The sequence below is a fragment of the Pelophylax lessonae genome (assembly GCF_965119305.1).
Source record: "Pelophylax lessonae genome assembly, chromosome: 5".
NCBI lineage: Eukaryota > Metazoa > Chordata > Amphibia > Anura > Ranidae > Pelophylax > Pelophylax lessonae.
Window position 1 is genome coordinate 190832498 of NC_138772.1, and position 25872 is coordinate 190858369.

Genomic DNA, 25872 nt, shown 5'->3' on the forward strand with positions numbered 1-25872 from the left:
TCTATCTATCTATCTATCTATCTATCTATCTATCTATCTATCTATCTATCTATCTATTTATCTGTCTGTCTGTCTGTCTGTCTATCTATCTATCTATCTATCTATCTATCTATCTATCTATCTGTCTGTCTGTCTGTCTGTCTGTCTGTCTGTCTGTCTGTCTGTCTGTCTGTCTGTCTATCTATCTATCTATCTATCTATCTATCTGTCTATCTATATATATATATATTTATAAAGTCATATATAAATATTATAATAATTATTTTTTGCACTTAATAATTACAATTAATTAAACAGTTATATTATATATATATATAATTATTATCATCATATTATATAATTATTATCAACATTAGTATTTATAATGAGAATTATCATTAATAATTATGTATGTGAAGGTATTTCTTACATAAAATAGGATTATTATTATTATTTTTTTTTTAACTAATTATCAAGATTGTCATCATTATTAATAGTATTGTTTCTGCTGATCCTGATGAACTGATATTTATCGCAGCACTAATCTTCTTGGCTAGTACTTGCTGTGTTTGTGTTCTCCAGAATAATTTCCTTTGGCAGTATTTCGTTTCTTTTCCAGTTTTCCAGCTTCTCTGCAGTTCCTGGAACAGTGGGGGCCGGTGAGATCGCACTGACCTGTCAGCGAAGGTGGTGTGCTGTCGGCGGTGTGGTGCAGTTCCTCCGTTGGCCATGATGTGGCAGTAGTGGCCCCGTAGAGCGGAGGCTCCGTGCTTTTGGTAGTAGTAGAGACATGTGAAGGAGGAGGAATTGGGAAGGGAGAGTGGAATGGGGCACACCTCTCTGTGACGTCACACACCAGGCATGCCGATTCTCCGAGGATTGTCATTACACTGGGACACTCACAGCCGGCTGGAACTGTCAAAAGTTTTGCAACTCGTGGACTGTGACTTGGAGGTGTCTGATCCCACTTGTCATCCCTGAGATCGGATCACTGGACACTACCTGGGGGTTCACAATTCGGAGACTTACCATGGATTTCATAGAGTGAATTATTACTTCTACCTATATACACGCAGCGATCTATAGATCTGTACATCACACAGGAGAGATACAGAGATCCTATTCATAGATCATCAGCATGGACCGACCCAGCCGGGGACTATGGGGCTCCGCTATACTACTACTCTTCATCATCAACCAGGGGAGCACCAACCGGCAGGAGAGGATAGGTAAGGGGGATCCAGGCTGCTATGGATGGCAGGTGTGACTGGAGAGTGCAGAACTCTCAAGGATCTGATCGGTTCTTTATAACAAATGTGGATCACCACATATATACCTACACATAGTGATCACTACATACAGTATATACCTACACATAGGTCATCACTACATAAATACCTACATACAGGTCATCACTATGTATATATCTGCACACAGGTGATCACTACATATATACCTACATACAGGTCATCACTATGTATATATCTGCATACAGGTGATCACTACATATATACCTACATACAGGTCATCACTATGTATATATCTGCAAATAGGTCACCACTACATACTGTATATACCCACACACAGGTCATAACTACATATACCTACACATGGGTGATCACTACATATATACCTACATATAGGTCATCACTACATATATACCTACCTATAGGTCATCACTACATATATATCTGCACATAGCTCATCACTACATATATACTTACACATAGGTGATCCATACATACTGTATATACCTACAGACAGGTGAGAACTAAACATTTACCTACACATAGGTGATCATATCCCTTTACCTGCACTGAATATTTAAAATGTGTAATTCCACAAAGGTGATTGCTAAATATACCTACACATAGGTGCCCGTACCCCTTTACCTGCACTAAATAAAACATGTGGAATGCAGCATGGGTGATTGCTAAATATGCCTGCACTACATACAAATGGGTATTGCTACATAGATAATCAGGTCCTGGCACCAAATGTACCAAATGTGTAATGTCACAAGGGTGATCACTAAATATACCTACAGATAGGTGATCACTGAAAATACCTACAGATAAGGAATCACTAAATATACCTACACATAGATGATCGCTAAATTTGCCTACAGATAGGGGATCACTAAATATACCTACACAGATGACATCCCTAAATATACCTACAGATAGGGAATCCCTAAATATACCTACAGATAGGGGATCCCTAAATATATCTACACATAGGTGATCACTAAATATATCTACACATAGGTGATCACTAAATATATCTACACATAGGGGATCCCTAAATATACCTACACATAGGGGATCCCTAAATATACCTACACAGAGGAGATCCCTAAATATACCTACACAGAGGTGATCACTAAATATACCTACACATAGGGGATCCCTAAATATACCTACACATATGTGATCACTAAATATACCTACACATAGGTGATCCCTAAATATACCTACACATAGGTGATCACTAAATATACCTACACAGAGGTGATCACTAAATATACCTACACATAGGGGATCCCTAAATATACCTACACATAGGAGATCCCTAAATATACCTACACATAGGTGATCACTAAATATACCTACAGATAGGGGATCCGTAAATATACTTACACATAGGTGATCACTAAAAATACCTTCACATAGGTGATCACTAAATATGCCTTTACATAAGGGATCACTAAATATGCCTTTACATAAGGGATCACTAAATATGCCTTTACATAAGGGATCACTAAATATGCCTTCACAGAGGGGAATCACTAAATATACCTATAGATAGGGGATCCCTAAATATACCTACACATAGGTGATCACTAAAAATACCTTCACAGAGGGGAATCACTAAATATACCTACACAGAGGGGATCAGTATATATATATACCTACACATAGGTGATCACTAAATATATCTACACTGAGGGGATCCTGTTCCTTCACCTAGATAGAAAAGAAATGTCTAAAAGCCACACAGTTGATTAGTAAATATACCTGCACTACATAGTACACGCAGGTGATCCTCCTGTCACTTTGTGCACTCACATGACTGTCAGTGCCAGGCTTGGGACAAGAGGTGACAGGCTCTCAGCTGTGTGATAAACTAAGCTGGTACAAGAAGGCAATTCTTGATCAATGTCAGGGATCACACCATTACCAAGCCCGGTGCAGAGGCACATACATGGTATATAGGAGTAATCATCTGTGTTTGGTATTGCCCAGCACAGTGCAGGTATGCATTGAGAAGAGGGACGAGCAGAAAGTGAACCTGTCACTGCAGCTGTCACCCTAAATCATAGTATATATTTTACATCCAGGTTATCCTAGGATGTAATTATATAGTATGGTCGGATATACTGTAAATGTGTCACGTTGCAGTCCAGGGAATGTGAGTGAAGGAGACACGTGTCTGGCTACGCTGTGTATTTCTAATAATGATGTGTGGCCAGCTGTTCCTCTAACTGGCTCCATGTGTGCTGACCTGTACCTGTAATCCGCTGTGCTATGAATCCTCCAGGGATGTATATCATTATATGTACAGGTGCTGATGTCACGTTAGCCATTCCTGAAGGACTTCTAATGGTAGCCTTATCTGTACAATCTGTATAGAGCTCTTTTTAAAGTTGGGTGCATTGTAAGAAGATCTTTTTGTCGAACGATCGAGCTATTAAAATCGTCACTGTTGAAGCGCTAGCGCATAGCGATCAATTGCTAGACATAGGGAACAAGGGAGTGTGGCATGTAGGAGTAAATGATCACTAATGTTTGCACAGTGTTCCAAGTTTGTGGGATCTATCGCCGCTACATGCACCTATATGTGTGCAATCGATAACGATTTATCACAAATAATTTTAGTAGCACGTTTGCATTCAAACTAGAGAACACACTTCAGATGTAATCCAATAAAACATCTTTTATGATTAAGCACTCTTACACATGAAACACGTTAACTGCATGCCTCATCCTGTGCTGTTGTCCCATGTTTGAAGAATAAAGGACGTTTTATTGGATTACTGTGCGTCTATTTTCCTTCTTTACACAGCACATTTGTCTTGCCAAAAGTTGCCTGCTTGCTCAGCTTAAAGCATGCCATACACCTTCCAATGTGATTGTACAATCTGTTTTATGGTGGCCACATGCAGAACTAATTTATGTGCAATTGCATTGTCAATCAATATACTGTCTGTGAGAAAAATGCCTTTGCAAGATCAAAAACATTGTTAAATGTACAATGCACTTAATGATCATACTGATCAATCTACATTACTGCAATTGGATCAGAAAAGTTTGCTCTGAATTAACCACACTATATGTCTGTTCAAATATTCATAGATTCGATCATATTGTCTGATTTTGTAAAGAATAGAGACATTTATGGCCACCATTAGATTTTCTAACAGCTCTGTAGTGAGAGAGCCAACCTGATGGGATTCAAATGGAATGGATTAAGTACAGCTTTTACTACTAAATGTTGGTAGATATAAGATTGTACAATCAGATTGTAATGTGTGTGGCCGGTTTACAACCTACCAACAACTATAGGGTCTGCCTGATTGGTTACAAATAGATTGGATGGATTTGATAGGACCTTATATTAGATAGTTTTGGTAAATCTAAAGTTGATTGTACAAAGATGGTGTAAAGTGTACTTATGCCTTGTTTACACTGAGCGGTACAGTTTGGTTCGGTACGGTTCAGTACGGTACACCTTGATCAGCTTGCGTTTCCACCACCAACAGTACCTAAGCTCAACAGTACCTCAACAGTATTGCTCCACCCTGTTGGTTCGGTACTAATGTGCTTGGTACCCCAACGAAAGGGTACCAAAAAAGTGGTACGGTACGGTTCGGAATTAGGGTACCATTTAGAACTTTTGACAATGGAAACGGCAAAAATTGCGTTCTGTACCGAACCGTACCGTACTGTACCGCTAAGTGGAAACGGGGCATTAGAAATACCTTATGCCTCGTTTCCACTGAGCGGTACGGTACGCAATTTTTGCCATTTCCATTGTCAAAAGTTCTGAATGGTACCCTAATTCCAAATTGTACCGTACCGTACTTTTTATTGGGACCCTTTCGTTGGGGTACCAAGCACAATCGTACCGTACCAACAGGGTGGAGCTACACTCTGCCGAACGTTGATTGGTTGATTGGCCTATCACCACCCCTATCAAGTGACGTCGATCACTACTTTCTGGCTACACCACGCCTATCATGTAAGGGTACTGTTGGCAGTGGAAAGGCAAGCCTGATCTAGGTGTACCGCTCCGAACCGTACTGAACTGTACCGAACCGAACCATACCACTCCATGGAAACGAGGCATAAAAACACGTTAAGAAAATAAAGAGGTGGCCATTGCTGAACTCTTGTTTCCAAAATGCTAGTTGCTTGGCTACTACACTGCTCCAAAGGCTATATTACTTTCTGATTCGCTGATTAAGTTTGAGGTCTGATGTTTCGAATCTAAGATTTTAAGGCCAGAGATGTCCAGGCAACTAGCATTTTCAGGAGGAAGCCATATTTATTTCTTTAGGTACAGGTTCCCTTTATAATGGTGTGTGTTAATAGGAATGCCTTGCCTACCATTCTCGTCTCTGATGTAGAAAGCTTATGGGATGGGAAAGGGTTACAATGTAGAGCAGTGTGCTGAGATAGGATATGCTGTCTTCTTCTGGCTAAATTATAGAGCAGCAGCTCCATCCCACTCCTACAGACAGGACGAGAACAGACTTTCTGGCTGGATAAAAGAAACATTATATTATGTGCGAGTATCAGAATTTATTTCCTTAATAAATACATTTTAGCACTATGTCAGTTGTTTGATTGATCTGGATACATTGTCCTCGTACTCCTGCTCCTGTTTGTGTTCTACATGTGTGATGGAATTATAATTTAGGGGTAGAAGAGTTAAATGGAGCAGCAAGCTAGCAATTACACTGATGCAAGGCATTCATCTTTGATCCCTCGGACTGTCCATTGATGATAGGTGTCGTAGTCTAGCAGCCGCCAGGGTAGTTATTTGCATTGGTAGTGTTTGTGATCTGTCATACAGTGTGCCGGCCATACTGGCTATCATAGGAGAAAATGTGCTGAGCTGGCATTCTTCACCTTAAAGGAAACCTGGAGAGTTTAAAAAATATATGTCAAACACAAGACCTGTGGCTCAAATCCGGCCAAGCCTTGTCATGTGGCCCTCGCATGCAGTTTTGCAGCCGGAGCGTGGCAGAACTCCATGCCGCTACCTCTTGCTCTCACCATCCGCTCCCGCTCCCCTCTGTCATATGTAAATGCAGAAGTCATAAGTGTTTAAAAAGGACAGCTTTGGTTTTAGGCAGTTCCTGGATCGAATAGATCATGCATGCACTCACGGCGAGGCAGTTCTCCAAAATCTGAGAGAGAGAGAATGATCTGCCTGCAAGACAAGGCGGAGCTGCCTACACAGGGAGGTACTAGAGCTGGGCCAGGTGGAATAGAGAGATTACAAGAAAACAATAAGAGAAGGGCGCACCGACCTTGTGCATTACCACTTAAAAGTTTATTGAAATCAAAGAAGGGTAGCGTACAATATACTCACAAACGTAGCATATGAACAAGCATATAGGAAATGGGCACCGCTCGCTTCCAGGACACTTCTTTACTGCTGGATAGCGTGATGGCGTCCTCAAAACCTGATATGGCTTACGCGTTTCGAGGGAGGACCCTCTTCCTCAGAGCCAAAATCGCCACTCTATAGAGAGATATGCAAGAAAGCTATGGGGGGCAGTGATTGGGGTTGGAGTTGCACACTGTGCCTAGCGCACCCCTAAACCCCGCATGCTGTACCCAGCACACCCCTGAACTCTGCACCCTGTATATAACACACTCCTGAACCCTGGACTCTGTGCATAGGGCATCCCTGCATCTGCACTCATATGTACATAGCTATCAGCGTGCACAGGGGGTGTGCCAGGTGGGCCTAGGCACATCCTAATCACTCTGTTTGGTGCTGATTCCCGCTACTGCCAGAGCTTTCCTCCCTGTTGAGCCCCCTCAAACACAATGCTTCTGGCTTCCCTCCTTTCCTCTCCTTGCCTCTCCTTTCCTCTCCTCTCCTCCAGGCTGCTGCAAGCGGGGATAGAGACTAATCAATATGTCACTCAACTGCCCCTTCCTTTTCTAAATGAACACAGCTAACATACTCACTCACTGTGTTCAATCATAACTGAAGTATAGTAAAATGTGTTTACTATGCTTCAGTTTGTGAATGAACAGGAAGCTGCTCAGTACAGTGCATTCATTTGCTGCCCAGTACAGCTGAGACTGCAGAAAAAGGCATGTATGTATGTTTGAGCTTTGGAGTGCACTCTCTAATGCAAGGGGCTGCTCACACCTATGTACATAGCAGACCCTTGAACTCTGCACTCTGCATGTAGTGCACTCCTGAATAATGCACTCCTGAGCTCTGCACTCTGTACGTAGCGCACTCCTGATCTCTGCACCCTGTAGGTAGGTAGCACACTCCTGAACTCTGCACTCTGTTCATAATTAAATTATCAACGCTGACAGCGTGAGGAGGAAAAAAAAGCCGATTACCAGCTTGTATAAATGGAACATTGGTCCCGCACACGGAGAGTCACTGCTGCCTCATCAGTGTCCACCAGTGCCACCTACCAGTGTCCATCAGTGCCACCTACCAGTGCCAATAAGTACTGCTAAGCAGTGCCCACCAGTACCACATATCAATGCCCACAAGTGCATCTATCAGTGCCCACCAGTGCCACTTATCAGTGCCTCATCATCTGAGTCACATATTAGTGCTGCCTATCAGTGTCAATCAGTGTCCATCAGTGCCACCTATCAGTGCCGGCAGTGCCACCTATCAGTGCCCATCAGTGCCAGCTATCAGTGCCTCCTGAATAGTGCCCACCAGTGCCGCCTCATCAGTCCCTATCAGTGCAGCCTATCACTGCCCATCAGTGCAGTCTATCAGTACCCATCAGTGCAGCCTGATCAATGCACATCAATGAAGGAGAAAAATTACCTGTTTGCAAAATTTTAAAACAAATTATTAAAACATTTTTTTTTTTGTTTGTTTAGCAAAAAAAAAAAAAAAAATAACCCCAGTAGTGTTTAAATATCACCAAAAGAAAGCTCTTTTTGTGTGAAAAAAATGATAAAAATTTCATATGGGTACAGTGTAGCATGACCGCACAATTGTCATTCAGGCTCGGTTCACACTTGTGCGATGCGGGAACGCTGCGAATATGCAGCGTGTTCCCGCATCACATCCGCACATCTGGCAGTTCACACTGCCATATGCGATACGCAGGGGGTGTCAATTAAAAGTTAACGACACCACCAGTTTGATTGCATATCGCAGTGCGATCTGCAAGTTCGCACAGAATCGGATCGCACAAGTGTGAAGCACTGTGCAATCCGATTTTGATGCTGCTCAAAAAATGCCTCCTGTGCGTCTTTGGTGCGGGTGCAGTGCGAATTCAGCCATACAAAGCGTATGGCTGAAATTCGCACCGCACATGAGATCGCATGTAATGAAGGAGCAGTGCGCTCCGAATTACATGCGATCTCCGCAGCCGCACAAGTGTGAACCAGCACTCAAAGAGTGACAGTGCTGAAAGCTGAAAATTGGCCTGGGCGAAAAAGGGGGTTTATGTGCCCTGTAAGCAAGTGGTTAAGCTTTGACATTAAAACCTGGAAGCTGATTGGTTTGTATGCAGAGCTGCACCAGATTTTCCACACTCCAGTTTTAGTAAATCTCCCCGGTACTCTATATGGATGAATTCACACATGTTCACAAAGCCAATAATAGAGCATTTTCATGAGGAGCGCTCAGCATGGCAGCGTACATGCTGCCCTCACTACAGAAGGGTCCAGCTTCTGGTTTTCAGCTCCATGAAGTTACTTTTTCCTTGTACACTTGTGTCACTCTCAGTCCCTTTTATTGTCCGACACTCCCGTGAGTGAACTTTGCAATGAGAGGCTTGGCGCTAGGCCAGGGCCGCTCTGAATTCTCTTCCCCGTGAGCAGTGCTAGGCTTCCAATGCTACCTCTGATTTTACATGATGGCAGGAACACACCTCCGTCTAATTGCTAAACCTGAGTTCCAGCTTTGGCATGTCCCTGCCTGTTTTTCTATGTCACATTTTTCGGGAGTTGGCTCAGGCGCCGAGATAAATCAGTTTGTGCAGAGACAAAGGAAAAGGCACCTGGAGGATGTGAAGAGATGGGTGTCTGTCAGGCGGAGGGGGGCTTGTTTTTCCCAATGTGACCAGAAAAGCACATTTTGTTTGCGGTATGTTAATAAGCCTTTCATGGCGAGTAAACATCGAGTGAGGTAAAGTTAAGGCACTCTACACAATACATTCTTATCAGTGATTACAATCCTGTGCTTTTAAATTGGGTATTGTTCTGGTGTTTGTATACAAACTCTAATGGCCATATAAACAATGGGTATAAATATATACTCATCCGTATACATCTATGTCTGTAAAAACCCGCAAACTATAGGTACCAGTAAAGTACCTCTAATGATGTGCATCCCACTGCTTCTAAAATAGTCACTTACACGCAACCTCCAATTGTGACGTCACTCGGCTGAACTTTCACCACTGAAACTTACGGCCCGCATGGCAATCACAGCGGGTCACTCGCTGTATATCTTCTCTGTTCAGGAAATAGTTTTTATTCTTTTTTTGATTGGACAAGGGAAGATTGTGATGTTTTTTACTACCCTTGTCCAGTCACGGAACACCTTGTGTTATATTTCCCCATAATAAAGATATTCATATGAAGGATATTCGTTCATTTCTCAGCATTGTAGTGAAGTGCGCTTTGTAAAATACAAAATGTCCTCTTTTATCTGTGTTTTAGTGCACTGGGAGGCCCATATAGCACATGGAAATGTATATAACATGCGTGTTGATGCGTTGGCAAACAGCCATTAACAACCTGGCCTCTGGATGTGGTGTATCTGGATTTTGCAAAGGCATTTGATACAGTTCCGCACAAACCTTTACTGTACAAACTAAGGTACGTAAGTATGGACCATAGAGTGAGTACCTGGATTAAAAGCTACCTTCAGGGGCGAGTCCAAAGGGTGGTGATAAATGCGGAGTACTTAACCACTTTACCACCGGAGGATTATGCTGTCTTACGTCCAGGCCACTTTTTGCGATTCGGCACTGTGCGACTTTAACTGACAATTGCGCGGTCGTTCGATGCCGTACCCAAACAAAATTTACATCCTTTTTTTTCCACAAACAGAGCTATCTTTTGGTGGTATTTGATCACCTGTGCGATTTTTACTTTTTGCGCTATAAACAAAAAAACAGCGTACATTTTAAAAAAATAACAATATTTTTCACATTTTTTTATATGAAATTCCCCCCCCCCCAAAAAATGTAAAAATCAGAATTCTTTTAAATTTTTGGCCAATTTGTTTTCTGCGACCTATGTTTGGTAAGAAAAAAAAAATCACAATAAGCGTATTTTGATTGGTTTTCGCAAAAGTTATTGCATTTACTAACTAAGGGAAAAATTTCTGTCATTTTTTGTGGTTTTTTTTTTTAACAAGTAATGGCAGCGATCTGCGATTTTTTTTGCCGGACTGCGAGATTGCGGCGGACAGATCGGACCCTTGACTGACATTTTTTACACTTTTAGGGGTACCAGTAACATTACTGCAGTAATCAGTGCTATAAATATGCACTGTTACTGTAAAAATGGCGCTGGCAGGGAAGGGGTTAATTTTATTGGAGAGGGAGGGGTTAATGTATGCCTGGTGCTTACTGACGTGTGTGGGGGGAGGTGACTGAGTGACACAGGGACAGATCTCATGTTCAGCTATGCTGAACCCTGCAATCTGACCCTGTCTGTCATTTAGGAGATCCGCCCGCTTTGTTTACAAAAGCGGGCGGATCTCCAGACTCGATTCCCGACGATCGGGGAAGAGCAGCGGCGATCGTCGCTGCTCCTCCCCTGGCCCGACTCCCGCTGTGACTGAATACAGCGGGAGCGAGCCTCCGGCGGCGCGCGTGCGCCGCCCACAAGGGGAGGAGTCCAGCGACGTAGGTCTACGTCGCTGGACGTGAACGAGCCACTTTGCCGCAGTACGGTCAACGTGACCGGTCGGCAAGTGGTTAAAATGGTCTGGTGTGGAAAGTGGGATCCCCCAAGGATCTGTCCTGAGACCAATCCTTTTTCATTTATTCATAAACGACCTAGAGGATGGGATAAACTGATCAATCTCCGTATTTGTGGACCATACCAAATTAGGCAGGGCAATCATTTCTGCGCAGGATGTGGAAACCTTACAAGAAGACTTGAACAAAATAATGAAGTGGGTATCTACATGGCACATGAGGTTTAATGTTGAAAAATGTAAGGTAATGCATTTGGGTGCCAGAAATACGAATCCAAGTTACTCACTAGGGGGGAGACCTTTGGGGGAATCTAAGATGGAAAAAGACCTGGGGGTCCTAGTAGAAGACAAGCTCAGCAATGGCATGCAATGTCAAGCTGCTGCAAGCAAAGCCAACAGAATATTAGCATGTATTAAAAAGGGGATTCACTCCAGAGATAAAACGATAATTCTCCCACTCTACAAGACTGGTCAGGCCGCATCTCGAGTATGGCGTCCAGTTCTGGGCACCAGTCCTCAGAAAGATGTGCTTGAACTGGAGGGAGTCTAGAGAAGGGCAACAAAGCTATCAAAGGGACTGGATGATCTTAGGTATGAGGAAAGACTGCAAACATTGAACTTATTCTCTCTGGAGAGAGACGCTTGAGAGGGGATATGATATCAGTGTACAAATACTGTACTGGCGACCCTAGCATACGGAAAAAAAACTATTCAGCAAAAGGGAATATAAAAAGACTTGCGGCCATTTGCTAAAATTAGAAGAAAAGCAGTTTAACCTTAAACTGCGTAAAGGGTTCTATACTGTCAGAGCGTTAAGGATGTGGAATTCTCTTCCACAAGCAGTGGTGTCAGCAGGGAGCATTGATTTTCAAAAAACTATTGGATGGGCACCTTAATGACCACAACATACAGGGGTACACAATGTACTATTGACATAAACACACTCTCATCATAGGTTAAACTGGATGGACTGGTGTCTTTTTTTCAACCTCACCAACTATGTAACTATGTAACCCTTGTCAATGACTGTTAGACCGCATTCACACTGCAGCGGCACGACTTCTGCACGACCTGTGACCTGACTTCTGGGCGACCTGTGAAGTCCCGTGCACCGCGACTTCGGCGCGACTTGCACGGACTTCATATAATGAATGTCTATGCAAGTCAGTCCGAGGTCGCCCCAAAGTAGTACAGGACCCTTTTTCTAAGTCGGAGCGACTTGTGTCGCTCCTATTAGAACGGGTCCTGTAGCACTGCATGGACCACGAGGGCCGGGACTTGTCAGGCTGACAAGTCGCCTGACAAGTCGCGGTAGTGTGAATAGAGTCTTAACTCTATCCTTTACAAGTTCAGAAATGCATTAAAAACACACGTCAAAGTGCATGTCAACACATAATCAAAGCACACATTGCGGCATGGCAACACACTACTTAACACTACAAAAAAAATAAATGCATCTCTTCACACATAAGGATCTAAATGGGTTCTAAAAGTTGAATTCTGTGGGGGCATTTGCTGGGGGTTCCTTCTTACATGTTGCAGCTTTTGCTGTCCCCTGAAAAGTGATCCACAGTGGATAGCCTGCTTTAATTCAAAAATGCCAAACCACCACACCACAATTATGTGTATTGCTGTTGCCGCGTGGCCCCACACATTTGGGTATTGTTCAGTGGCAATACCACCCGCTGAATGTGACATGCGATTGATTTTTTTCACGCCCATGAAGCGAAGCATCTCGGCTGCGGTACATGTACAGCCCTGGGCTCCTGCATTTTTAGGTGGGCAGTCAGGGTGGGAGGGTTTAAAACCGTAGTTACAGCCTGCTTTTACCACCCCCTGTCCGTCCCAGGGAATGAGCCCTTACAATGTTACAAAGTATAAGATTGTCATGTTAGAGATTAATGTGCTGTTGTTGTCCAAAAATTAGTGAGGGAGTAATTAATTGCAAAAGCGAGTCATGCTAATGCTGAGGTAAACAGCTTTTGTTATGTATATTTAACATATGACCTAGTCATTAGCATCTACGCACACCATTTATTGTCTGGGTAATTCAACCTATATATGCCATTCAGTTCCTAATATGCAGACCATGAGGAAAATAAAAACAATCTATTGCCTTTACTGGCCCAGGTGTACTTCAAAGTTGCATCCATTGAACAATAAATGTATATCAGTAATTATTCTTGAGTAAAAACGCCATGTTTGAGGTACATATGAGACATATGAGTATGGATTAAAATGTCTCCCTTAGTTTCCTTTTATTTAGTTTCATTTTAGTAAAAAATGTTTTGTATCTTGTTCCACTATAACACAATTTGCTTATAGTGTATCTATAGCCGAAACTTTTAGGGTTAAGGGATAGAGCGGGGAATGACTAGAACTCATGTCAGATTTTACTGTCGTTGAAGAGATTCCTTCACTTCCTGTCAGAACAGGAAATGGAGGGAAATCTCTCTAAGGCACAGTTCGCATACACGAGGCTTCAAAGTTGCGCGACTTTGACAGCAGACATCCTGTATGACTTAATTGCAGCTTGCTTGCGACTTCATTAGCAGAAGTCAATGCAAGTCACATTGAAGTCGCCCCAACATAGCGCAGGAACTTTCTTCTAAGTCGCTGGAACTTGAGTCGCACTGATCAGAATGGTTCCACTCAGGACTTTTTTTCTCAGAAAAAAGGTGCAGGAACTCAACCACGACCCTGTATTTACAAGTGATGGTGGTGAGCAGGGAGCAGAGGGCCTGAGTCAGAGGAGGTGGAACTGAGTTCCACCAAGTTCCAGCTGAAAAAAAGCCCTGGTTCCACTGCAGTTAATGGGGTGCAACTTGTCATGGGACTTTGAACTCTCATGTCGCATGACAAGTTGCAGCAGTGTAAAGCAAGCCCTAGGGTCCATTCACACAAAGCAGGGCCATCTTTTAGCGGCACGGGGATGCACAGGGCCTGCATGAATCTCCGTGCCGGCATCCCATTTACTTTTATTGGGACACACGGAATATGTCATGTGGGTGCAGGTCCCTGAACATGCCCTGTATGCGTTCGGGACCCTCACCCGCATTATATATTGGAACACAGCAGCTGTGTTTGTGAATGGGACACAGGCATACAGGGGAAAAGGTGCTGCGTGCCCCCTCGTGCTGGTGTCCCTGTGCCTGCGCCCGCGCCCTCGCCCTCGCCCGTGTGAATGGACCCTAAGGCCCTGGGTTCACACTAGCTGCAGCCATGGCTCACAGCAGTGGGACCGGTGCGTCCCTGTTCTCTGTTTCAGGTGCAAATCAGGTCCCAATTTTTGTCTGAATTCGGACCTGAAATGAGCTAAAGACGCACAGGACCCTTTTCCAGTGTGGACAGCGGCCGCCCAGGAGCTGTGTGAACCAGCTCCATTGAGAGCCGATCACACTCTCCTGTCATGTGAATTGGATGTGGACAAACCAGCATCCGATTTGCATAAGTGTGAACCCAGCCTAAGACTCAGTTTGAGTGACTTGAAGCACTTTTCAAGTCCTCCAATGCAAAACATGAAGTATCTAAATTGTGTCCTATGGTGCCTGTTCACCTAAAGCTTGTCACTCAGGAAAGTCCATACGTTTCTTTGAGGCAGAGTCTGCATTTTTGGACCCTATGGACTTCAGAGGGGGCACCCGCAAAATGTGCATAATGTGTTTTGTGCAATTTCTTGCTTCTTCTTCTTGTAGTAACTAGATTTTGCTTTGGCCAAAACAAAAACGCTCATGCCTGAAAACGTTTGAAAAATGTATGCACAAACACAATTAAAAAGATGTTCAGAAAACTATTTAAGATGCTCAAGTGAGAACTAGTCTAACAGGTACACAAACAGATCCTTCCCGAGCCTGGACCGGCTCAGTGACGTCAGCCGACAGCAGGCTTAAGCCCGCTGTCTGCTGAAACTGGGTCACAGGAATATAGAACGAACTGAACTCCTGTGACCCACAGGAGAAGTACAGCCAAACGAGCTTTGACTGTAGTCCTCCTTTAAGAGAGGTACTATCTGGTTGTACAAAAATCAATGGATAGATCAATTTGTGTATAACCAGCCTTCCCATACATGGATAGAATTGCTGAACCGGGCAAATTTCGATCCATGTATGGCCAGCTTAAATGTTGCTTGTCCCAGGTAATTGCAGGTATTCCCTCACCAAGAATTCAGTGGCATAGAAAATGTCAGATTTTTTTCCTTTTGTCTTAACAAAAGACAATCTGTACCATCACGTCAAACCTGGAGAACGTGTTTGGACTAGTGGGATGCTGGAATCAACTAGAAGCCAAGCTTCCCTCATCAATAACATTGAGATGTAGGGATGCCGTTGTTTAATGCATCTTTTTAGGTAAAAAATATCCTCAATGTTCCCAAATAAGAGTTATTGAAGATAAATGTTATAGCCTTGTATTGGATGTTATACAGTATACACGACACCCTAAGTGCCGGTTCACATTGGTGCGATGCGGGAACCCTAAAAATCCACTGCGGGTTCCCGCATCACACCCGACTCGCAGGCAGTTCACACTGCCATATGCGAACTACTGGGAGTGTCAATGCAAAGTTATCGACACCCCCAGATAGTTTGCATATCGCAGTTCGAACAGGAATCGGATTGCAGAGGTGTGAACACCCATGCGATCCGATTCTGGTGTGGACCAAAAAAAGGATCCTGTGCGACTTTGGTCCGAATGTGATGCAAATTCAGCCCTGCAATCTGTTTCACACAAATAGAGCTTTCTTTTGGTGGTATTTGATCACAATGCGTTTTTGTGATATAAAAGAAAAAAAGACTGAAAAGTTTGAAAAAAACACCAATATTTTATACTTTCTGCTATAAAACATATCCAATAAAAAAATGTAAAAAAAAAATCATAAATGTTGGGCAAAACGTATGCTTCTACATGTTAAAAAAAATATCAATAAGTGTATATTGATTGGTTTGCATGAAAGTTATATACAGGTATAGTCAGTATATTGGTATTTTCTTTTTTTTTATACTATTAATAGAGATCAAGCATTTATAATGGGGTTGTGATATTGCAACAGAAAATCTGACACTAACTGACGCCTCGGGGGAACTGACTAGCTGCCACTGACATCACCAGTGACATTTATACATTGATCGGTGCTAAAAATATACACTGTCACTGTACTAATGACATTGGCTGGGAAGGGGTTAACCTCTAGAGCAGGGGTCTCAAACTGGCGGCCCTCCAGCTGTTGCGGAACTACAAGCCCCATCGTCCCCTATAGGAGTCATGCTTGTAACTTGGGAATGGTAGTTCTGCAACAGCTGGAGGGCCACGAGTATTGGACCTCTGTTCTAGAGTGATCAGTGAGTTTAATATGTGCCTGACTAATGTAATGTGTGTAAAGTGTGCTGCTTTTTACTAATGATCTTGCAGTTTCTCATCCCTGTGTACAGAGCTCTATGTTGAATGTCAACACAGAGCTCTGGGCTGTAAATGCACCTGTCAAAACTAGGTACCCCCTCCCACTTCTGCTCGGAGCGCCGCGGCGCCCTGAGCGGGAGTTCTCCTCTCCCCCTCCCTCCCTGCAATCTTCTGGGACATGTCAGAGGTCCCAGAAGATTGCCGGCCAATCACGATGCGTAGCGCAACTCGCCCCCCAAAAAAATGACATGCCAAATGTGGCATGTCAGGGGGTTAGAACTGCCTAAAGTGCAAGTTCCACTTTTGGGTGGAACTCCGCTTTAAAGGGCCCATTTTTTTTCTTGCTGAAAAAAAATTAAATTTTTTGCTTTTAAGGTTAGATGTGAGATCTGAGGTCTTTTTGACCCCAGATATCACATTGAAGAGGTCCTGCCCTGCTTATTACTATTAGAACGAGTGTTTACATTCCTTGTAATAGGAATAAAAGTTATCAAAACATTTTTTTTAAAGGGACACTGTGTTTTTTTTTGTTAAAAAAATGTATTATCTCCCAAAAAATTGTGTTTGTAAGACCGCTGCACAAATACGGTGTGGCATAAAGTATTGCAACGATCCCCATTTTATTCTCTAGGGTCTTTGCTAAAATATATATATATATATATATATATATATATATATATATATATATATATATATATATATATATATATATATATAATGTTTGGGGGTTCTAAAACAACAAGTGTCAGAAATAAGCCTTGTCCTTAAGTGGTTAAAGTCAAGCATACATCTTGTCCTTTCTTAAATTTAGGACTGTTCAGCTATCCTCACTTGATCACTATTGAGGAAAATAGCACAGATAGAGATAACTAACGTGCATGTGCCCTGCAGCACATCACATTCCTTACTGCAACATACCATGTCAAGTATGCTGAGGACCCCTCTACAGAGATACTAAATAAAGGTACAATAACACAGCCCTCAGATCTTTGTCTTGGCGTCTATTCCTAGGCTGAACGTGCTTTAGGAATGTCATGTTTAAAAAATAAAATTGATAAAAATATCTCCTTTATAAACAGGAAAAACATAGTTTGCAGTCTACAGCTATGGAGTATCTAAGGTTTTAGAGTGGGTCTTTTCCCTCCCCCTCAAACAGAAGACTTGATGGTGCGTGTGTCACTGCATACCCATCCAAAAATGTCATACAAACCATTTGCACGATTAAGCCCTTGTTCACACTGAATGAGGCTTTGAAACGGTGCGACTTCAGTTAATAACGCAAAATTTCACAGCTGCATGTCATTGCAACTTTACTGACATCTGTGCAACTTCATGCACAGGCGTCTATACAAGTTGCACCTTAAATCGCCCAAAATAGTGCAGGAAATTCTTTTTCAGATCGGTGCAGCACCCCAAGGTCGGCATCGCACTGATTTAAACACAGTTCCATTGCCGACAATAGGGTGCAACTTGTCATGCGATTTGGACCTGTCAAATCAACCTGTCAAAAGTCGCACCGGTGTGAGCGGGGGCTAAGGCTGCTTTCACATTGCTAAATTGCAAGAATGGGGTAAAAACCGCGCTGCATTTCCAGTGCAGTTTGCACCTGTAAGAAGAAGACATGTGACTCTACGCACCAAAAACACAGCCGCGAGTGCGGTTTTATAATTTCATTCATTACTATTCATTTCAGTGGGGGGGGGGGGTGCGCTTTTGATGTTTTTTTTTTTTTTTTTTACTGTACCAAACATGCACCAAAAATGCAGCATGCAGGACTTTTAAAAACGCAACTGACTGGAGAGAAGAGTTCCATAGAATGTAATGGTCATGCATTTTTCTTCCGCTTTAGGTAGAGAAGAAAAACCAATCAGCGTGAAAGAGTTTTTGGAAATACATTTTTTTCCTCCTCCAGGTTTCCCTGAGGCACTGGTGACGTAGCTTCGGCCGTACAGGTGCACCCTGGAAAGGTACATGCACCAGTGCCTTCTAGGAAAACCATGTCTAATCTTGCACATGCTTCATGTGAGACTAGGACAGTTTGTCACTAATAAATGACAAGCCGCACTAGATCACTCACAGCATGACTAGTGTATAAAAGATGCTTTGCTCTCCCAACTGGTTGACCACCATTCCTCCATTAACCTTTTTTTCAAGAATAACCACACGAGACTCAGGATGGAGTACAATGGCCATAGCAGCCTTTTATTAACCAATTATAACTAACTTATAAACATATCAACATATAAACATATGCAACATATGAACATCCAGTACCTTCTGCCAAAAATAGGAGTCGCAAGGTCCTTGTGGGCATCAATTACTCGTACCTGCGTTACCACTGAAAAATTTTAGGCCTCCAGCCGCAACAAACACAGACTCAGAAACAAACAACTACATGCAGGTGCCACCAACCATAATAATGGGAGCAATACCCAGGACAGGTCCCTACCAATGTAGTCCATTATGCTCAAAAAAACCAATAGCAGGACCTTTTACCCCGTCATAGGAGTCACAAGGTCTTTGTGGGCATGAACTACTTGTACCTGCATGACTACTGAAACTTTTTTAGGCCTCCATCCGCAACGAACACCGACTCAGAGACAAACAACTACACACAGGTACTACCAGCCACAATAATGGGAACCGTACCCAAGACGGGCCCCTTCCAATGTACCTATTCTTTATACTCAAAAAAACCATAGCAGGACCTTGTACCCCATCATAGGAGTCACAGGGTCCTTGTTGGCATCAATTACTCGTATCTGCGTGACCACTGAAAATTTTTAGGCCTCCAGCTGCAACATACAACCGACTCAGAGACAAAAAACTACACACAGGTGCCACCAACCATAATAATGGGAGCCATACCCAGGACAGATCCCTACCAATGTACATATTCTATGTACTCAAAAAACCCAAAGCAGGACCTTGTACCCCATCATAGGAGTCACAAGGTCCTCGTGGACATCAACTACTTGTACCTGCGTGACCACTGAAACTTTTTTTAGCCCTCCAGCCGCAACGAACACCGACTTGGAGACAAACAACTACACACAGGTACTACCAACCATAATGATGGGAGCCGTACCCAAGACGAGTCCCTACCAATGTACATTTTCTTTATACTCAAAAAACAAACACCCATAACAGGACCTTCTACTCCGCCGGCTGCTATGACAGAATCTTCAAAAAAAATTAATCCCCACTCGCCATGGAACTCAATTAGGAGGGTAGGCTGTTGTCCAAAGCACTCTCTCCTTCAACTTATGACTTCCAAAACCCTCCTACAGACCCTCTTACTGCAGCCCCACCTTCTCCAGTCCTCCCCACCAATCACGTAAGTACTTTTAAAAGAATGCTTCCCACTGACCAGAAGCCCTTTCCCTATGCCAACCCCTTTTAACCCTGTCATGCCGGCCCTTTGTCCATGCTTTCTTCTTTTTAACTCATTTCATATGCTGTACAAGATCTGGTACATGCGCCGTACGTGAACGTTATCGATCAGTAACAAGCTGCCCCAATCTTACATGATTAGGAGCAAATTCATTAGTGGTCCTGTAAAGAACAAGGAAGAAAAAATTGGAAATTAAAACATCTTCCAGTGAAAATGGCGCCATGGAGTAGGAGGGGGAATAACTGCATATTAGCACGTGGGATACAGCAAAAGTGTAGGTAAGTTTTATTGTTTATTACATGTTCATGTACAATACTGGACTGGGGTTATTATCAGATGAAGGGGGGGCGCTATTAAGCACGAATAAAGTCTGAGCAGAGCTGTTGATTAGAACACCGAATGTCCAAATGCTGGAGACCCAGACCGCTGTGCTCTCCAGCACATTGTCAGCAAAAAGCAACTTTGGCTTTAGGCAAAACTTATTTTTTTTCATTTTGTATAGAGTTGGGGAGAATTATAAGCCCTGTAAGGTTTATTTTTGCCTCCTTTGTCCCATTGGAGAGATTTCTCTTCACGTCTCATGGCCGAAAGGGGAAGTGAGAGAAAAATCCCTGCAAATTAAGGGAATCTCTTGGGGACGCCCAAGTCACAAGAACTAGTGTCCCCATTGGAAGATTTCCCCTCCATTACTTTTCTGGGGACAACCAAAAATTTGGGAATTGCTTTTACTTTTAATAATAAGGGTTAACAAGAGAAATAGAGAAGATGAGTCTCCTTAACGGGGGTACAGACAGCAATAAAAACTGCCCTGGTGAAATGATGGGCGTACCTGCAAAGCAAACAATGGTTAACAGTAAAACACAGTAACAATAAAACATTACAATATGATAGTATGCAATTATACTATTGGTTCATAGTTTAACCATGAACCAATAGTATAAAATCCAATAGTATAAATCCAAAAGAAAAATGTTACTTCTTCTTTTTCTTTTAGATTCTAAGTCCTGCCCTCTATTCAAATCTAAAAAAAAAAAGGTATTGCCTTTAGTTTTACTTTAAAGTGGTTGTAAAGGCAGAAGGTTTTTTTATCCTAATGCATTCTACGCATTATGATAAAAAGCCTTCTGTGTGCAGCAGCCCCCCTAATACTTACCTCAGCCCTCTCTTGATCCAGCAAATGCCTCGGCTGTCCGGGACTCTCCCTCCTGATTGGATGAGACACAGCAGTGGCTTCTGCTGCTGTCAGTCAAACTCAGTTAGCCAAGGAGGAGAGAGATGGAGCGGGGCTGAACCGTGGCTCCATGCCTGAATGGATACACGGAGCTGCGGCTCAGCTCGGCTGCCCCGAAAGCAAGCTGCTTGCTGTAGGGACACTCAACAGGAGGTAGGGGCCAGGAGCTCAAGCCAGGAACTAAGGAAGAGTAGGATCAGAGTAGGATAAGAAGAGCAAAACCACTGCACAGAACAGGCTGGTATAACATGTTTGTTACTTTATTAGAAAAAAAAAAACAAGACTTTACAATCACTTTAAAAGTCGGTTCACACTATGGCGATCCGACTTCGAGGGCGACCAGTGAAGTCGCGTGCACCGCGACTTTGGTGCGTCTTGCACGGACTTCACATAATGGAAGTCAATGCAAGTCACTCCGATGTCGCCCCGAAGTAGAACAGGAACTATTTTCTAAGTCGGAGCGACTTGAGTCGCTCCTATTAGAACGGTTCCCGTAGCACAGAATGGACCGCGACCAGTCGCCTGACAAGTCACGGTAGTGTGAACCGGGTCTAATGCTGATGTTGATTAAAAATTAACTTTTTTTTTTTTTCTAAAATCTAGGTTCAGTACAATTACTTACCTCTAATGACGTGTACCCAACGCTGGTGCTCCCTAGTGTAGAAATGTTCCTTGCAGTGATGCCCGGTCCTCTTCACATCACTGAACTTTTGATGATGCAGGGATTAACTTCCTCGGCTCCAACATTGCAGTACACTAAAGAAGTCCTGACCACCGCTTGCCCCATTCTGTCCACCCTTCTATTTAGAAGATTCCTGGTATTCTTTTCACAGCATGCAACACTTTCGGCAAATTGGGGTGAGGCAGAGGAAGAACAGGAACCTCTCCCCCCCATTCACAGAGCGTGTTGCATCCAATGAAGACAATACAAGGACTTTAATGGATTGAGGAGTGGACAGAATGGGGCAGACGGCCATCAGGGTGAGATCAATTTACTGCAGTGTTGGAGCCGAGTAAGTAAATACTCGCAGCACCGGAAGTTCAGTGATGTGAAGAAGACCGGGCATCCTGATGGAAATATTTGTACACTATGGAGCAATCAGAAAGATCTGAGATAGTAAGTAGTGTTAATAAACCTACATCCCTATAGTTTTTAACTAAGCTTCAGCTTAGCCAAATTTGGACCCTTCTCTCTCTCACACACATTTAGGGCATCAGCAGGTCGTTTCAATGAAATAACCATATGTCTACCTTCACGTCTTGCTACACCTCACAAACACACTTTCGCTCTTTGTGAAGCGTTGCTGGATCAATCCACTTGAAAATAATTCTTTATATTTTAGTAAATAGCAAAGAGATGACTCAGCTTCTTATCTCTCCTGGAGATTCCAGCAACGAGATCACCGGCCTTGAGTTCTCAGATCCTCCCACGTAGTCCCGGGGCGAATTCCCACTAACCCTGTTGGAGTTTTCATTTTCATATCATCAAAAAATGTTAAGGGAGGAGTGAAGGCCTGAGATTCTTCTGCAGCTACAGGAAAGAGTGTTCATCCAATCATCTCCTGAAATGTCTTATTAGTTGCATAGTAAAAAAAATTAAAGTAATTTATTATAATATATTTTTTATTATGACATTATCTATTATAATAAGCATATAATATGTAGCATTTAATACAGAGTTATTACATATTTCATTATTTTATATTCCAGAGCTGTGTTTCTCAACCTTTTTTTTTAGTTGCGGCACCCTTTAAAATTCTGCACAATCTCGAGGCACCCCATTCTAAAATGTAAAAATAAAACTATACTAATAGTTTTACATAATGCAGCAACATCCATGCACATGGGCCATCCACTATTAGAAGTGATTTATTCCTCCACAATTGCAAACTGATACTGACTAGTATTCTAGAGTTTCTCTTCTCCTTCAGTATCTCTTCTTCTACTTGCCAATGTGACCCCAGCACTGATGGAGAGGGGAAGAGTAAACAAGGATTGTATGCAAGCACCCCTTCGTTCTCCTTATCAACCAGTGATGTAATTGGTTGCCAGGATGCCAGTGGCTTGAACTGCATGGTGCCCAGGGTTGTAATACTGCAAAGTTAAAACCTATGGCAATTTGTTGCAATTTATAGGCATTTTTCCAAGGCAACCCTGTAGAAGCCATGGCACCCTGGTTAAAAAAGGTTAATCCAGAGCTGCTAATGATTTTAACCATTGGAATACTGTTGACCATTAAGTGTTGTCATTGTACTGACTGGCAAATAATTGCTTGTTATCATTTTATGGCTTTTGATATAGTTATGGCTTTGTTATATGGACACCTGTTAGAAGACTTTGTGATGTCTCTGGCATATTCATGAGAATTGCACATGATCTGCTATGAAGCATCAACTGGCAAAGGACTTCAGTTGCTTTCCTAATACTGGACATGACTGCTGGCATATTATCGGGTGACTTATTTTTTGCATGTTACTGGCCAACTCATGAATATAAGGTTCCATGCACACAGACATTTTTAGGCTGAAGTGTCTTCTAGCATAGAATTTCTGATGCTTTTCCACCACAGGTGCCCCGTACAGCCACCCATACTATTAAATGACTATATGCAGCCACATTCTTGTAGATGCCAATGGCTTATTCATGCACCGGTGAACACCATTTTAGAAGCCATTGCGTTTACAAGGGTATGCCTGCAGGGGCAGGAAAGCATTGTAAACTTTTACACTATAAAGCCTAGTACACATGGGCCGAATATCGGCCAGCATCAGCCGGTTCAAAAGAAACCGGCTGACATTCGACCCGCATGTACAGTAGCTGGTCTGACAGAAGCTGTCGAAGGCTCATGACCGAGAAAGGTCTTCCAACCAGCTCCCGATCGGTGGCTAAGAGCACTGACCAGAGTGTTCTGGTGGCGGGGGGCCGTTGAGTTGAACGAAAAAAACGAGTAGTGTGTACGAGGCTTAAGACTTTGTGCATGAGGCCTAAATTGTTTGACATTACTGGTCAACTAGTAAGAAATGACCAAGACAGCTGGCATCTCAAAGAGGAGATTAATACAAATACTTACTTGATGTAAAAGGTAAACATGTAGCAGGCTTTTAGTCAGCAGCTGCAAATTCTGTAGCTGCTGCCTTTAAATAAAAGGACATTTATCTGTCCAGGGATCCAGCACCGTCCTCATCCAGGCTAGTTCTTTGCTATCCTTTGGGTTCCTGGCGCCAGGCATCATAACTGTGGGCATCCAGCTGTTCTGCTTGTGGCTTCACAGCCAGCTGCCCACTGCACATGCGTGAGCCACACTGCACTTTGTGGATGGTCCCACAGTCTTCTGGAACCTGTGACATGTCCCAGAAGACTGTGGGGAAGGAACTAGGTACCCGCTCCCCCTGAAAAAAAATGGCATGCCAAATGTGGCAGGGGAGACAGGGAGGAGAACTTAAAGTGATTATAAAGTCTCAAGGTTTTTCACCTTAGTGCATAGTTTGCATTAGGGTAAAAAAACCTTCTTTGCTGCAGCTGCCCCCAGAGACCCCCCTTTTTCTTACCTGAGCCTATCCGATCCAGCGATGTGCACGAACCCAGCAGCTCCAGCCGCTGTCTTTGTCTTCATTGGACAGACTGATAGTAGCAGGAGTCATTGGCTCCCTTGTCAATCAAATCCAGTGACATAGGAGCAGGGGGCATGGCCGAGTCCCACTGTCTGTGTCAATCGACGCAGCAGCAGGACTCTGGATCGTGCCCGCATAGGTGCCCTCCAGGGAAAATGGCTTTACATGGGGGCACCCGATGAAGGGGAGGAGCCAGGAACATCAGCCAGCGGGGCACCACAAAAGAGGAGGACTGGGGCTGCTCTGTGTTACACCCATGCACAGAGCAGGTAAGTATAACATGTTTGTTATTTTTTTCACTTGGGAGTGGATTTCACTTTAAACATCTGTTGTTTCACTATACATGATATCAGCTGACAAGTACAGTCAATATATTTAATTCTTCAACCCATAATGATTAAATTAATACAGGATGCAGTCTGGGTAGCTAATGCTTTAGTTGATCTCATCAGTTTGCCCATGAAGGGTGTTGATTGCATGAGATAATAGATAACTACTATAATAAAAAATCATAAAAATATTCCAAAGCAAGCAAATCAAAACCAAGTTAAAATGATTTGGTAAGCTTTATACTAGAACAGACGAATGTGAAGACGTATTTACGCTCAACTATTTTTTCTTTTTTTTCAAAATGTTTGCAATTTCCGTCTTACGTCTTTAGATAAGTAGAAATACAAAATAGTTTTTGATGTACTAAGATCCAGAACTGGAACACTCCCTAGCAGTAGACCTGGGTTAGGCAGATGTTTCTCTGTATTGTCAGTTTCACAATGTTTTGGAGCTTCCAAGTATATTGTCTCCTTTCTTCAACGACTGCCGGCTGCCAGGAAGATAGAAAGGGAGACAAATTAACTATTAATTAAAGCTGCCCGTGTCTCTTTAGTATGTGCACAGCTCTAATTATGAAGCCAATGAATTATTAATGAGGCCCACCACTGTGATACTGCCTACTTAACGGTGTGGACAGCAAGTGTGGAAATAACATGTTATGTACTCTACGACTGCTGAAGGTTTTCCATAACAAGTGAAAGAGTAACTTTGCAATGAGTTGAGCAACGTGTTGTTATGAGGCTATGTACTTTGCCGTGGTTCGTTGC

At 42.9% G+C, this 25872-nt stretch overlaps 1 protein-coding gene across 1 annotated transcript in view; it reads left to right on the top strand.

The window, feature by feature from the left end:
- Positions 1–821: 821 nt before the first annotated feature.
- LOC309555947 (epidermal growth factor receptor-like) overlaps positions 822–25872 on the top strand; it is a 308728-nt gene continuing 283677 nt past the window's right edge. Inside the window, exon 1 of the mRNA XM_082258165.1 lies at positions 822–1208. Coding sequence (XP_082114291.1) covers positions 1118–1208 — 91 coding nt within the window. The 5' untranslated portion in view covers positions 822–1117. The remainder of the gene's footprint in view (positions 1209–25872) is intronic.